This window comes from Uloborus diversus, chromosome 2 (assembly GCF_026930045.1).
Source record: "Uloborus diversus isolate 005 chromosome 2, Udiv.v.3.1, whole genome shotgun sequence".
NCBI classification, from domain to species: Eukaryota; Metazoa; Arthropoda; class Arachnida; order Araneae; family Uloboridae; genus Uloborus; species Uloborus diversus.
The window spans coordinates 174,284,773-174,300,824 of NC_072732.1; the positions used below are offsets into that span (position 1 = coordinate 174,284,773).

Sequence of the window (16,052 nt, forward strand, 5' to 3'; positions counted from 1 at the left end):
TGGAAACGCTGTCGGATCATCATCATCTAAGTAAAACACGAAATTGTCTTATTACAAATCAATTATTATTGCATGTTGCTGAAATTCAATGAAGTAAAGGAAGCAAAACACTTACTTTTCCTTTCTGTTCCACAATCTTCGTTTGTTGTGTGATTTTGATATTGGTGGTGAGGGTAGTCAATTCTGTCCTGATTACCGAGAAAGAATCCATCATCTCTTTGTGCTTCGATGAAATCATCTCGGAAGACTGCTGAGGTCTATTTCCTGAAAATGCAGTTTTAAAATGAACATGAAAAATAAATAAATATACTACTCGCAAGCAAAGGTTGTAAGAAAATACCAAACCTCGTGATGGATCTTAAATTGATGTTGTAGTGCATTCAGTGATATTAAATGCAGGTTGACGTTTAAATCAAAAGCGTAAAACGGTTTGACTTGTAAACAAGTTTGAGGAGGGGAACAATAAAAACAAATCGCCATTACATACAGAGTTTTTAAAAAGCATACTGCCGTGTTCAGGTAAAGAGCAGTAACTGAAAATTTATTTGTAATTCTTTTTCTTTGCGTTTTTGTCCTTTATTGTGCGCTAACTTTATTGTACAAGCTTATTTGTTTGGTTTCCGCTGAATAAAAAAAGCGCGAAAAAAACGTCTCACTCAGCATTTCCCTATTGTTAGTCCGAAACACGCTAATTATATCTCGAAAACTCATTTTTTCAAACACAACCGTTTACGACGGCAATATAAAACTGAAATTCAGAACATTTTCTATCTAAAATGTCTTCCACTCTTTGTTTAGCGATTTTTTACCTTGAGAAATGCACAGCTAATGAATTTATTACAAAAACTTTATATTTAACAAATGTTTAATTTTTAATTCCATTTGGGAGAATTTGAAAGAATGTGCGTCAAAATTGGAAAAAATGAAAGCTATAACTCCTTTTTAGAGAAATTTTACTGGAGTAGCATTAATGACATAAATACTAATGCATTCATGAAAAAATTAAATGGATTCGTTTGACAAATAAAACCCCTAATTTACGCACAGAACTTTCTGACACGGCTGCGGAGTCGGAGTTGAACTGGTTTTGTGGCAAAGGATTCGGAGGTTTTGAAAAAATTGGAATCGGAGTTGGTCCTTTTACCTCCAACTACACTGCTCTGCCATTTTTATTCATTTCACTGAGAAGAATGAAGTTTTCAAAAATGAGTATATTCCATCCTTTTAAATTTTCTTAAAAAATCTTTTGATTCAAATATGAGTACCCATGTTTTCAAATAGTGTGCTGAATCATTTCATACTCAAATATGAGTACATAACTCGATTAATACTCAATTTGAAATTATTACGTATTCAAAAATGAAGACAAATACCTCAAAAATGGGCACATATTGATTTGAGTATTTGATGAGTATTTGAAAACTTCAAATTTGAATACCACATAGTCGGAGCTATTTTGACTCTGCGATATGTTTAAACTTGAGTACTGTTTCGTCATTGTTGTTTCTAGGGTGTTTGCTTTGGTCACTTCCTTTAACTAATGTTTCCATCTATCTTCTTTACTAATTATAAAGCTAAATGTCTCTCTGTCTGGATGATGTCTGGATGTCGTGGAACCGTAACAAGGGCACAAGTCAATTGGCGAGATAATAAATTATCATAGCTTGGAACTGTAACATGGGTACAAGCCAATTAGCGAGAAAATTCACCACACATTATTTGTAAATATACAGGCGAATCAAAAGACCTTTTAATTTTTCTATAACGGGCAAAGCCGTGCGGGTACCACTAGTCTATACATAAAATGAAATTATGTGCTTGTGTGTCTGTGGTGAGCGTAAAGGAAAACGGTAGGACCTAGAAACATGAAACTTAGTATCCAGATAAAGTTTCTGCCCTCCATGTGCAATAAACTTATAATAAAACTCAAAAATGCGGCACGCTTCCTTTCTTCATTCTCTACCTATTTTAAGGAATGGAATCGTTTTCTCAAATGGTTGACAAGGGTCATTTGTTCGAGGGCGAACTATAACAATAACGATTAACAAAACAACTTTTTGTAGAAATATACAAAATCTTACCAAAAAGTTGTGTGGATAACGTCGATATTTTTTTCATCCTCTCCTCTTGCTTATTTCTGCCTTTATTCAAATAATCTTGAACTTCTTTTTGCAGTTCTTCAGCATCTGACTCCTTTGTACAGCTTGATGATTTGCGCGCAACTGAAATTAGTAGTCGACTTCCTTCTTTCAGCCATTCTTCAGCCTAAATGTTTATCACAAGACTTGATATCAGAGTACAATCTCCAGAAAAAAATCAACACAAAACGAGAAAATGAAAGTAATACCGAATTGCGCGGTGAGTTTTAGTTCTATTTTACAAAGGAAAAAACTGTGCGTACTGCGTAAAAACGCTTATGAAAAATCCTCACATATGTAATAGCCAAAATCACTGATCAAGTAATGTTCTGACGTCATCAACATTGAAATTCACGATAAAGTGGATGTACGTATGTCCGTTAATCCCTACCTCAGTACGAAACCATAAGTTATAAACGATTAGAGTGAGAGCATTATTTCATTGTTCGATGGCGGAACACCTAATATTCGGTTTAAAATGGTAGTATTCATGTAAACTAATAGATGCGTCATTTCCGCCTGTAAACCGGATGTTAGCCTTTCCATCTCGTTGGTGGTCACACTGTATGAATAGATGCCTATTCCACATTAAGCCAAAACAACTTAATTTAAAAAAAAAAAAAAAATCCTTTTTATTCATTGATCAATTTTATAAAAGAGCAAGCCCCAACCTTCGTAAGCATCAAACAAACGTTATTATCCTCTCCTGAAAGGTAGTGAAACTATTTACTCAAATTAGTCTGGCTTTGAGGTACAGATATTTATTGGAACACGTCAAATTTGAAGGACAATCTCTGATAAAAAGGCAATTTGTTCCCGTCACACCATGACGGATTATTTTCTAGTAATAGTAACAATAATCATATCTTAATCAGGTATTTCGTTATGAATAAGAATAGTAGCATCTTACTGTTATAAATTACATTAATGAGTGCAACTGCCTATTATTTTTTGAAGATAGAACAAAGCTTAATCTTAACCGTTCAAATGTGTTATTTCATTTTAAAAGTCTGCATTTATGAAGGACACTCAACCACAGTACATTTAAAAGTATGCTTCTCAGTATTAGAATTCAAACTATTTCACCTGTCCTTCAAATTAGTACCTATAAAGTTAAAAATACAAGCCTATGCAGTAACACTTGCATAATAAATTTATCGACACAGCAGTGTAATCATTGCACCCGTGAAGCGAGGTAACATTTTACGCGAGTTACTTTTTACACGATAAATTGTAACTATTTACGAGTATTTTTTCTCGCGATGCTTTTCGAGCACGATGCGGTCTAAACGTACGCATATGACATTTTCTACGAACCAGTTCTGATGATTCAGCGAGAAGAAACTAGTACACCCAAACCTGGTTTTGTGCGGTGGATTTGAACCATATAAAAAATCGCACAAAAGAAAAAAATGTTCGAAACTTCACGGGTAGCTATAAAAAAGTTGTTTTTGCAACACAGTTTTAAAATTTTTTTTTATGCGGTGGATAGAGACCGCATGCAAAAAGTTTCACGTAAAAAATAACCGAAAAAGTTATCTTTAAAACGTTATCAAAATAAACCAAGTGATGATAATTTTGCCGACTCTCAAAAAATTTCTCGAATAAGGAAATTTTTGGGAGGTCACAGTGAATTCCCGTCGGGATGCCCCTGTCGTCACTTGAAGATACTACCTCGCACTCGTTTAAAAATAATTTCCGCTTGTTTTATAAATAATTTTCACATACCGCACTCACACAAAAATATTCGCACAAAATAAGACTGCACAAAAACAAGTTTGGGTGCAAGTTTTACAAATGCACATGCATTAATTTCAAGTAGCTTAACAGAAACAATAATAACTATCCCAACACTAACATTAAATTAAATGCATAAGTTTAATTGAAAAATTTAATAAGTAACTTGTATTTTTATTCGCTTACCATGTGGTTAGAATCAAGTTTACCCCTGACGCATGGCACATTTGAATATAATTTTCACCTTTTTTATTCTTATCTGTCATGTACACACACATAAGTCACAATGCCTATCTGTGACTAAAGGGGAAAATTGTCGGTCGCCACAGGCTGCGGGTAGACAAAGTTTTACTTTAAAAAACAAATGGTGATTTGACAATCATTTGTCAACCACTACCTTAAGTCTTATATGTTTCTAGAAAATGTGGTATAACAAACAATTAAAAACGGATTTTTCAACTTGCAAGTGCTTTCTGCTTTTAGGAGCAAATTACGCTACCCCGTCCGCTTTCTTTTTTTAATAACGCGTCTGACTTGTAATTTTGCCAGAGAGAAAAAGTAACGACTATCTCAAAAAGTGTTCGCTTAATAAAATTGCCACCGCTGGTCACAGATAATTAGAAGAAGTTTCCCCAATTTTGTCCTGTATTCAGAGCACAGAAATGGAACTTCATAAATCAAACGCATATTTTATTCGAGGGTCACATTCGCTTCTGTAACCTAGAAAAATCTATTTCCTTCTTTTAATTGCCACAAACATCAAACGGCACGACCTTGAGGGTCACGGATCTAGACAAAATTATGGAATTAGGTCAATTCTCATTAGATATGAGTCCAGGTAAAGGGTTTTGATGGCAAAGGCTCTAATTCGGCTGTTATTTCGCAAAGATTCCTTTGTGTAATAGAAGTGTCAAATCCTATGACTGATACTAAACCGGTAAATCTATTCTACACTAAACTAATGAACGTTTCCAGTTTGGGTTTTAACTGGTGTAAACAAAACCGATTGATGTAAATTTCAGAATTGTTTCCACTCAAAGGAATTTAAGGGTAAAAAAAAAGGTGAACACTTACCTCTTCAACGGTCTTGTAGTACTCTACAGCAACGTCGATAAGTCTTCGATGATTACCTACTTCAGCCCTAAATGTGGAAAACTTCTTTTGCATTGTCTGAATCTCCGGCTGTAGTTGGCTGGAATCCACTCTTTGATCATACATCAATTGCTCAGCAGTGTTGACGAATTCTCGGATGCATATTTCCAAAGTCTGCAATGAAAATTCATTTAATCCCATGCCACTATGTGCATGTGTGTGCACAATAGTATAAGGAAGAGCAATTCTGTTAAACGTCACGGATGTTTGTATGATCACTATCATTGTTATTATTTGTAGGAAATTAGGCTAATTGTAGCTACACGAAAAACACATCGCCTTTTCTAGTGGTCAGAGAAGTCTACATGCGAATAGGGAGCTTCTGGGTTCGAATATCGGCTCGGGCATAGATGTACTTACTCTCTCCTCTCCTTATCCTTCCTTTGTGTCATGTTGTTGTGCTGTGAACAGCTATCCTATAAATTGGTTCTTAAAAAACTGGTCCCCTATAAATTGGCATGTGTGTACTGTGGAATTCGGACTTCTCACCAAATTACGGTACAGTTGGAAAAGTGAAGCAGCGCACCTCAAGTTTCCAGCCTAGCTGGCACAAGACATCAGCAACAACACTGTCATTATTGTTACTAATTGTTCCCCTTACAATACCGACATCAATAGTGCGTTCTTGATTAAAAAATAAGAACGAAAAATGTTCGTTTTTTGTGTGCATTAAACTGTTTTCGGACTAAGTACAGTCGAGCCCGCTTAATGGAATAGGCAATTTGCCAGGGAAAATTATTCTAATAAGCGGGATATTCCATTATCCGGGATAAAAACAACTCACATCAACGGCGTAGTACATTGGAATTTTATTACATTAAGCGGGATATTCTATTATCCGATATTCCATTAAGCGGGCTCGACTGTAATACCATCTTTTACTAAACGACATAGATATTATCAGGTCTAATGGATCAAGCACTTTTAAGGGCAATCTTTGGAGGAAAGGAGATTAATGGTATTTGGTACAGGCGCTCTAATTTAGAGCTGTATCATGCTTTTAAAGAACCTGATGAGGTCAATTTCATAAAAATTCAAAGATTTAAATGGGCTATCTATCTACGTTATAAGATTAAATGAAGACGATCAACAAACAAAATTTTTTTGGCTAAACCTAAAGGAGTTAGACAAGGGGTCGACCTAACCTCAGATGGGTTGATTGCCTTGATAAGGATTTTTCTACCATAAAAGTGAAAAATTGGCAAACCATGGCGAAAAAAAGAGAGGCGTGGAAGAAAATTGTTGAGATGGCCAGCGCCTACCCAGGGCTGTCGTGCCACTGAGGAAGGAAGGAATGGATCAAGCACAACCCTAGATATGACATTCTTGAAAAAAACATTCCGAAAATACTTGAAAATGCAAATGAGATACTTTTGTTCTCTAACAGAAAAATATTAAATTATAGAAATGCTGGCATAGAAATGCTACTCATTCATGACAGTTTTAAAAAAAGGCATAACTCAGAATCGCGAATTTTTGAGATATGACGTTTTGAAATAAGTGAGCGATTTGTGGATCGCCCCACAACAGATCTAACAAATTTTTATTTAAAATAATGTTTAAATATTTCATCCCATTACGATTTTGGAACCTTACCGTGATATACTTTTCGAATTTTTCAAAAGTTTCAGACGTGTGCCGGGCAGAGACAAGAGAATCGCCATAACTTTCTCGTATGGATGCAAGCTCTCTCATTTGTTCCTCGATCCTTTGGTTTATCTAAAAAGCAAAAGACAAAAATTTAAACTGAAAAGTTGAAACGGCGTTAGAATTTTAAGGGACAATAAATAAATTCAATGCCTAGTTACTAAATTCAAAATATGTAAGCGTAAAAATAAAAGGTAAAAGAAAAATGTAAAAAACAAATGTCTTTTCGTTTTAAGAAAGAATAGAGCGCAAAATACTTCAAGCAGACATATTTAATGAGAGAGATAAATGCCTTTGTGCTGAAAAATAAAATAAGCAATAACAGCGTCAAACAGCACAAATTTCAGATTACTGCAGACACGTGTGATCCGACAGAAGTCGACTTTTTTTCGGATGTCTTTTCATTCACAAGCTCATTTCTTTTGCATTAAAAAAGGCGTTCCTTGTAATGCCGAAATACGTGCCTGCAGTAATCTGATATTTGCACTTTTTGACGTTGTTATTTCTTACTTTATATTTAATGAGTTCTTTTGATTTAGTGGAAAACGAAAAAGGGTGGATTTTTTCCACGAAAGCTCGTCAAAGTTATTTTTACTCACTTCTATAGAAATATTTGAACTATATTTCCATTTAAATATTTAAAACACTTTTTATGATTCGATCACATTATTTTAAAGTTATTTTTAACTGTTGCTCTAATGTCTTAGTAGTGAGTGACAGCGCGTTAAAATGTTTCAGTTTTTTTAAATCAGGAATTAAAACAAATAAAAGACTAGTTAATAATGATAAACAATATTTAAGTTCCTGCAGCATAAAGACCTCCCAAAGTTGAACATGCTTGAGCATTAAAATGCATAAAAGCAGTTAAGGTTTAAAATTAAGAAATTGTATCACAGATTCAACCTACCAGATGCATATCTCTGTTGAACATACATAGTTGCTTGTGTTGCTCCAGTTTGTTTTTGTGATCTTCCCACGCTCTTTCGAAACTTGCTTTCCTTGTTGATTGAATTTGCAGGATTTTTTCTCTATCTTGAGTTGCAGCAGTTGCAGGTTCCTGAGTAATATCAAGAAAGGAAAAGAAATGCAATAAATCAGAAAATATTAATCTTTTATTGCTTTTATTGTTTTATTAGTGTTACACAGACAGCTTTGTCCGTAGTATAAAAAAAATAAAAGATTGTATGATTGAGACGTTAACTGTATGTTTACAGTTAACGTCCACTATGCGTTATTCATTCATTTATTTATTTTTTTAAAGATCTCTTCATATTTTTGACAGATTTGAAAACTTAGCAATACGACTACGAGTTGATTATTCGCTATCATGCCACAACTGTATTTTTTAGGGAAAAAATGTGAAAGAAATCGAAAACATGGTTGCATGTGCCAATGTACGTTGTACGCAGGTCACTGAATTAGGCGCATCACTTTCGGCTTTAAAACACAAAATGAGACATTTTTCCAAAATTAAACAGTAGAAAAAAACGTTGAATAAAAGTATTAAATATATTTTCTGAACATAAATCCATAAAAACTAAGAAAATAAAAGCAGACGACTTTTTCTTAACAGTTAAAATGTTTCATTTTAAACAATTTTCAATAAAAGAAAAGGGCTTGGATTGATAAAAATAAGTAGGTTTTCAAAAATGTTAAAAAAAAAAGAATCAAAGGCACTAAAAGACGTAACCAGGGTAACATAAAAAAAAGTTAATATCCGTTACCAAAATAATTCTATTTATCCTTGCTTTTTGATTTTATTCTCGAGCATCATCATTTTAAATGGTTTGATTTCCTTAAGGTAAGCCTTGGATTCCAATTTTCTTAAAACAATTGTTCAGCTCTTCAAATTCTCGTTGAAACATTGAACGAACTTCATCTTATGCAAAAAAAAAAAAAAAAAAAAAATCTAAGCTTTTGAATGATTTAAAACTTTGTGCATGAAATATTTCTCCCCCATTTTTTTGAAATTTATGTTAAAAATAAACTTAAAATTGGAATAAAAAAGAAAGAAAATCGAATTTTCGAAAGATCACTTCAAGGTGCACACCCCTATGCTACAAACTAATTTTGTGTCAAATTTCAAGAAAATCGGCCGAACAGTCTTGGCGCTATACGCGTCACAGACATCCAGACAGAGATCCGGACGTCAAGACAAGCTTTCAGCTTTATTATTAGAAATAATGAGTTCGATGAAGGAACAATGGTATCAAACAAAATTTTTAAGCTAATAATTTGCCTATGTTTTCACCCCTTTATCAGTTCAAAGAAAGAACCTAAGTACTTCAAAACAGAAAAAGGGAAGATATAAGAGAGAAATTGTAAACATTAGAAAAACAATTGTTTGTATTTTACGTTTAATACTGTATAAATCCCAAACATTAATGATAAACTGACTGAAAACTTTTTAATCATATGATATGGTACTAATTATTTCTTTAACCCCTTCCCGCTCGCTCCCGCTAAAATCACGGGCTAAACTTCCTTCTCCTATTTATCGTGCCCGTGATATTTCCGAGCAGGAGCAAACAAAGATTAACGTATAAAACAAAAATTATAAAATTCAAAAATTAATACGTTTATTTCACAAATACCTTTATTTATACGATTTTCATGAATTTGAATTTGTTCAAGACGTTAATTAGCCCCCAAGTCTCGTTCAATTTATCCATACCTTCATCGGCTCATAAAGTGTAGGGTTTTTTCACATACTAAACAGCATCACGTGTTGATTATTTTCAACATATATCTGCTTCAAAATCATCGATCTAAGAATGTATAAACATGTCTTATTGTTCTGCTGAGAGAATATCAACTTCGAAATCCAAATTTCAGCAGTGGAACATAATTCTATTCTCAACAACGCCCTTTGTTTTCTCACTAAGTCGCTGAAAAACTGGCAGCAAACAAAGTTTTCCCTGGGAAGGGGAAAATTGTGCTTTGCCATAAAAAGTCAGATTTTTTTTTTTTTTGTCGTCCATATAAGTATATTAACATGGTAGGATTGGTGAATGGCTCAAAACTAGTGTTTTTGGAAGGCTTTGACACAAGAACATATGTTTTAAAGGGAACACTTTTATCGGAAATTCCCATGAATTCCTGTGATATGTTCATGGACCGAATCGCACGGGGTTTTAGTACCTTCTATCATGGCTCAGTACAGACTTTATAAAAAATATATTCTTCAGCATTTCACCAACAATTTCTGATGAACATTTATATCAAGAATATATCAAAAAATATGTGAAATGGTTTTGGATTACTAAACGTAAAAGATTAAAAGAAAATATTTTCACAAAAATACTACGTAATCAAAAGACTTTCATTCCATTAATCAGAATAAACACTAGTCAAAACATAACTTACAGATTCATTTATCTTCTTGATCAACTGTTGTGCTTCAGTATCGCTGAATTTAAATAGCTCCATTACCGTGTTCTTATTGGAAAAATGATCATGGTATAACACTTCTACTTTAGGTACGTCCGCAGGTAACATATTCATTTTGAACTGAGATTCCTGTAGATCGACTAGTTTCTCCAGCTAAAATGAAGCCATACAATAGTAACAAAACACCATCACTTAGTTATTTTTTTTTAATTCATTTTTCGTTGTTGTTGTTTTCAAATAACATCAGAAAAAAAACTAGCACGGTGAAGTTCAATATAAATGTAATTTTATCATTAATGTCATATTGTTGGAAATTTTAAATATTTTATACATAAATTTATAATTTTCATAAAGTTGCTTATTTGACTCATTTGGTATTTCCTTTCGATTTGCTCGAACTATAGATAGGTCAAACCTTACCCGGCACAGTCGTAATACTGTGATAAAGATGTAGCCATCACAATGCTGCCAGATTCGCGTTAACTATAGATAACAATATTCTATATAGTTAGTATCCTAAGTAAAAAGTTTGATACAAAGCAAAACAATAAAGCATACATGTGTCAATTTTTGATACTGAAGAATGATTTAACTTTTGTACGGAAAGAGGATGTATAAATAATTAAAACTTATTTTTTGTTGCTCACGTAATTCATCCGTGCTCTTTTAAGCACAATTATACACAAAATAAGAATAGAATTTACGCTGCAAGAAACTAATAAAATGGATCTCTACTTACAAAATTTACAACTAATTATTAAACTTTTCAAAAATACAACACTTAAATGAATAAGTTAAAACTACTCAAAAAAGAAAAAAAGTTTTTAATCATAGTTTTAAAATGATTGAAAGAATTTCAAAGTCATACAAACTTTGAAACCATTTTGCATAAAATATCAGCATTAAAACTGAACAGTTTACCTCTTCAAAGTTTTTAAAGAACGTAGTCATCATGGAAAGTAAAATTTGGTAGTCTGTAAGTTTCTTCTGAAAACTTTGATTCATGTCCTTCAAGTTCTGTAGAATCTGTCGACCTTCGCGGTGTGGATCATCCTTTGGATCTAGTGCTTCAGATTTTGTTAGAAAACTCTCCATTTCTTTCTGAACGGACTGAAAACATTTTAAAGCTGTTAAACATGCTATATAGAGGAAAATATATGAAGTCAAAAAACTCAAGATGAGTCTGAAAAAGGGACCAAAACTTTAGTAGATGATTAAAACCATCAAGCAAGAATGGTACGGAAAAACATATCGCACCCCAGCAAGAAAAGTGACACTACTCAAATTAGGAGAAAACGTACTAGCTGTTCATTTAAAGTCGAAATTAAATGCTCTTTCTTTCCACAAAGCTCGCACAAAATTAGCTTACATAACTGATGCGTCGTGGCATGAAAATGGTAGAATCAATAGTGACACACCATTAAAGTTTTATAATTTAGAAGAAAAATTTTCGAACTTAAAAAATACATTATAACGTAGACAACAAAAACTAACCAGTGAATATCACATCATAATGGGGTGGATTCCTTCAGTCAAAGGTACTACTTTTAGACACTGAAATGTATAGAATGAGCAAAAAAAAAAATACATGGACCCAGAAAATACTTTTATTTTCCCAACAGTTTTTTTTTTAATTAATTTTTTTAAATGTCCGATTTTTCGAACACGGCGTAGTCTTTATGACGTAACAAATGATGCAATTAGGCGCATCTTTCTACTACGTTTCCACGTTATGATAATCAAGCAGCGAATTAAAATTGCGCTCTACGCTTGTATCAACCATATTGTTGCCAATACACGTGAGTAAAGATGCGAATTAAATATTTTGTTCTGTGAAAATGGCAACATTGAATGGCATTTCATCGTTTGTGATGTCACACGACAGAAATGTAAACAATGAAAGCGCAACGATTTAAGTAATATTTTAAAAATATTAAACTTAAAAAAATATATTTGAAAAATGGTCAGATCCTATGTTTTTAAGCATGTTCTTTCAGAAAAAAATACTTTTAAAATTTTGGAAATGACCCCATTGTTTTACGCATGTTGTAATATTCGAGACTGAATCACTAAAAACTACTATTGAGTCACAAAATTTGATTTTCTTCGACTCAACTATTTTTTTTTCCTAGCCGGGGTGCGATATGGTCGCAAACGCTATGCTGGTCCGTAACATGAACTCGACACCAAAAGCTTACGAATGCAAAACAGTTCGCAAATGTGTTGTACAAAGACAATTTTACACTGTATTATAGTTTTTAAGAAAGTTTTAAAGGGGTTGTTTAAAGTTGCAGCCTGCAACTGTACTACACGTGTCGCAATGACGACACAGTGATCATTGAAATCTTGTCGGAACGGCTCGTCGTTGCTTAGTTATTGTGGACTTAGTATACTTGTAAAGAGGAAAAAAGGCAATGAAAATTTCTGTCACTGGTTTTTTCGCAGACACGGAATAAAAATCTTTTACGGGTACAGTTCAAACTCGCAAACATTTACTCTCTTTAATTTCTGAACATTTCTTTGTTTGTTAGCTAACGTTCCGCTGTTTAGTTAAGGAATTACGTAATTGCGCAGTAATACTTCGACCAGTTTTGTTCTACGCATGATAGTAAGCATACCTTTAACTTCAATACATTGGTACAAATATAATTAATGAATCGATAATCATAAAAACACATTACAAATAAATCAGATGCTCCAGATGGATAGTTTGTAAAACGCGGAAAAATACGCTCATTAATAGAAATACCTTTATTTGTGGAACAAGAACAGACATGCGGTTTTCAAGGAAAGGTAAAATGGAATCGACTCTGCTCAGTTCAGCAGGAATAACAGGAAACATCTTGTGCTCCAGTTCCTGGGAGCATTTTATGACCTAAAACGAAAAATGTCATGATCAGTGCCCTGATAATGTACTAAAAACCATTAAAATATTCACTAAAACACTTAAAATATGCACTAAATAATTAAAAATACTAATAATTTGTTTAATCTGTAGAGAAAAGCTCTAATTTTCGATTTAAAAAATTTAATTGACTTTTTTTTTTGAATTATATAATTGAAGCAAAAAATGGATATAGAAACAATTATTCAGACAAGGAACGGCATGCCACAATATGCCTTTCTATTGATCGTCGGTTTTATTTATCTTCAACAAGTATTATTATCTTTAAACATTAAAAAAATATCTACAAATGTAAAAACAAGTAAAAAACGAAATAATATGCATTTATTTTATTTTTTTAAATTTTCGTGTTTATGTATTTATATTCACTAACAACGCAAAAGAAGCAAAAACGTGCATTTGCATATAATCTGGGATCTATTTGTTATTAATAGTCAGCTTAAAAGACAGGGTGAATAACCAGCCACTGTGTTTTATCTCTGTCGCTTTTATTTACCTTTTGCGACGAGCAATCTCTTACAATAAGGTACCTATCGAAACTTTTGCTAAATCAACATATCCAAAATTAAGACTGACTCAATGGTCGTTGGGTCCTTCAGTGGTTGAATCATTAACAAACGTAAATTTCATTTGGTTCTCGTATGTATACAGGCAAAACTGCATGCTATTTTTAAGAATTGTGTCTGTAAACTGTTGTTTTATGCAAAAAAAAAAAAAGATTCTAATGAAATTTCACAACAAATATGAAACTTTTAGCGAGAAATGAACAATACCTAAATAATATTCATCAAATTTTGAAAAACTTTTTAACAGATTAGTTAAAATTCAATATTTTGTTCATGATTAGACCAAAATAAACCATAATGTTAGGCTGACATTTGTATCAAAACCTATTTCAGTTCGCAAGACTCGTTCCCGTTTATGATGCGTAAAATCACATTGATAACTATTCATTTTCCGTGATGCTGCTCAAAACGCATGGTTTTTCTATCATTTAAAAAGTACAGAACACTGTTGAATTGCGTACTCCAGTAAGCTACGTAGCTTAATACTTTGAGATAGAATACCGTGTTAGAATCTATATAAGCTCTTAATTTTGGTCTGACTCTAAAGTGTTAGCTAGTTAAAGAACGTCAAGACAGACCAAATATCCCAATGAACAAATTCCTGATCAATTTAATAGTTCTATTAAAGGGTTCTGGATCATTTAAATACCGACATTAAGGAGAGTTGGTACCCTAAAACCTTGAACGCGTTTTTTTTTTTTTTTTTTTTTTTTTTTTCAGTTTTTATACATTTAAGATATTTAAATCAAGATCTTTTAAAAGACACCGAATTTCTGTTTCCATGTATATTAAAAGTATTGCAATTTAAATTTTATTAAGACAAGAATGCATTAAAATGTACTTGAAATTTTAATTTCAAACGCGATTTTCTCAAAACGTCAATTTCAAAAACTCATGTTCTTTTTTTTTTCTAGAAAACTACTTTAAATATTAACACGTTCATAAATATTCTGAAGTGAAATTTTCGCTTTAGGACTCACACTTTTTCCTATACAGCTGTTTTTATGATTAAACACGATCTTTTTTCATTTAAAAAGTGACTATTGGTTAAAATTTAATAAATCATGAAACAAAAAGAATTATTTTGAAATTACACTTCATTAGACTCTTAGATATCTCTTGAAAACACTGAAAATTGTAAATTTCTATCATTAAAACGTTTTGAGAAAAAGGTGCATAAAGTTTAGTAATTTAACATTACGTGTAAACAGGGTACCCACCGGATAAACAAGGCACGGATTACTTAACAATCCACATTGAAAAACTAAGGATTATCCAGAATTATAAGAAGATTGGAGTTTTAGAATTCGGTTTGACGAAGAAAAAATTACGCAGAAAACTTGATTAACACTGTTATGTATACTCAATAATGTAATCTTCCTTCGTAAATTACCCTGTTCGAGTCTCTGATAAGGTGTTCCCATTGGAGGAGAGTCTCTTTCGTAGCACTCATCTCGTTCTGGAAATTAAGCCATAGAGTATTCAGAGATGTATTACGAAGTTCCAGGCGATTCAGGATGTCTTCCACTGTTGAGCATGGTTGGGACATATTCAAATATGGGTCATCAACCTGAAATGTTACCGTAACTAGTTATTTTTTTACTTCAAAAGTATAATAGTATTAATTAGGGTGGTTCGAAAAAAATCGATTTTTTTTTTTTAAATTCGGAACCGCGTTACCTCTCAAAAGCTGCAGTTTGGTATCCTCAATTGGGGGAAAATAATAAAAAAAATTCCAAGTTAACATCTTCAGTTCGCGCATAAGGCTGAAAGTTTGAAAAAATATGCTAAAATTGAATTTTTCAAAAAATAATAAATTAGTATTTTGTATTTTTTTTATTAGGCAACAGTCATAAATTGTCAGTATATAGCTTAGTTTGAGTCAAGAAAATATTTTCTAGCTTTTACGTAAGATCTTTAGTTCGCGCTTAAGACCTTAGATTGGGCACGAGATTTTAGCCCAATTTAAGGCGTATTCGGATCTTATGTAAAAGCTAAAAAATATTTTTTTTACGTTCAAACTACGCTATATGCTGACAATTTATGACTGTCGCGTTATGAAAAGTAAAAAAAAAAAAAACTATTTTTTTCATTTTTTGAAAAACTTAAAATTTTAGCATATTTTTTCAAATTTTCAGCTTTATGCGCGAACTGAAGATGTCAACTTAGAATTTTTTTATTATTTTTCCTCAATTGAGGATACCAAACTGCAATTTTTGAGAGGTAGCGCGGTTCCGAAATAATAAAATCTATTTTTTTCGAACCACTTTAGCATGTAGTATATACAGTCGAGTCTCGATAACTCGAAGTCACATAACTCGAATATTCTTTTATCTCAAAGTTTCATTGTATCCCAAACTCTTGAGAAAGTTGAAAGAACTACCCACAACTCGAACTACCAATAACTCTAAGGTTTCAACTGGTCCCTTAAAAAAATTCGGAAATGATTCTGAATGTATGAGACAGTTGCGGTTTATGAAATTTGAGAAACGTTTCTGAGTATTTCGGAATCATCTC

At 32.6% G+C, this 16,052-nt stretch overlaps 1 protein-coding gene across 2 annotated transcripts in view; it reads right to left on the reverse strand.

The window, feature by feature from the left end:
• LOC129216164 (muscle M-line assembly protein unc-89-like) overlaps positions 1-16,052 on the reverse strand; it is a 139,451-nt gene that overhangs the window by 35,184 nt on the left and 88,215 nt on the right. For both annotated transcript variants that reach the window (XM_054850335.1, XM_054850334.1), the window contains exons 13-21: positions 14,929-15,105; positions 12,814-12,939; positions 10,986-11,174; positions 10,041-10,217; positions 7,582-7,731; positions 6,624-6,746; positions 4,950-5,141; positions 2,082-2,265; positions 116-264 (exon numbers count right to left, since the gene is read on the reverse strand). In XM_054850335.1, the coding sequence (XP_054706310.1) occupies positions 116-264; positions 2,082-2,265; positions 4,950-5,141; positions 6,624-6,746; positions 7,582-7,731; positions 10,041-10,217; positions 10,986-11,174; positions 12,814-12,939; positions 14,929-15,105 (1,467 nt within the window). The remainder of the gene's footprint in view (positions 1-115; positions 265-2,081; positions 2,266-4,949; positions 5,142-6,623; positions 6,747-7,581; positions 7,732-10,040; positions 10,218-10,985; positions 11,175-12,813; positions 12,940-14,928; positions 15,106-16,052) is intronic.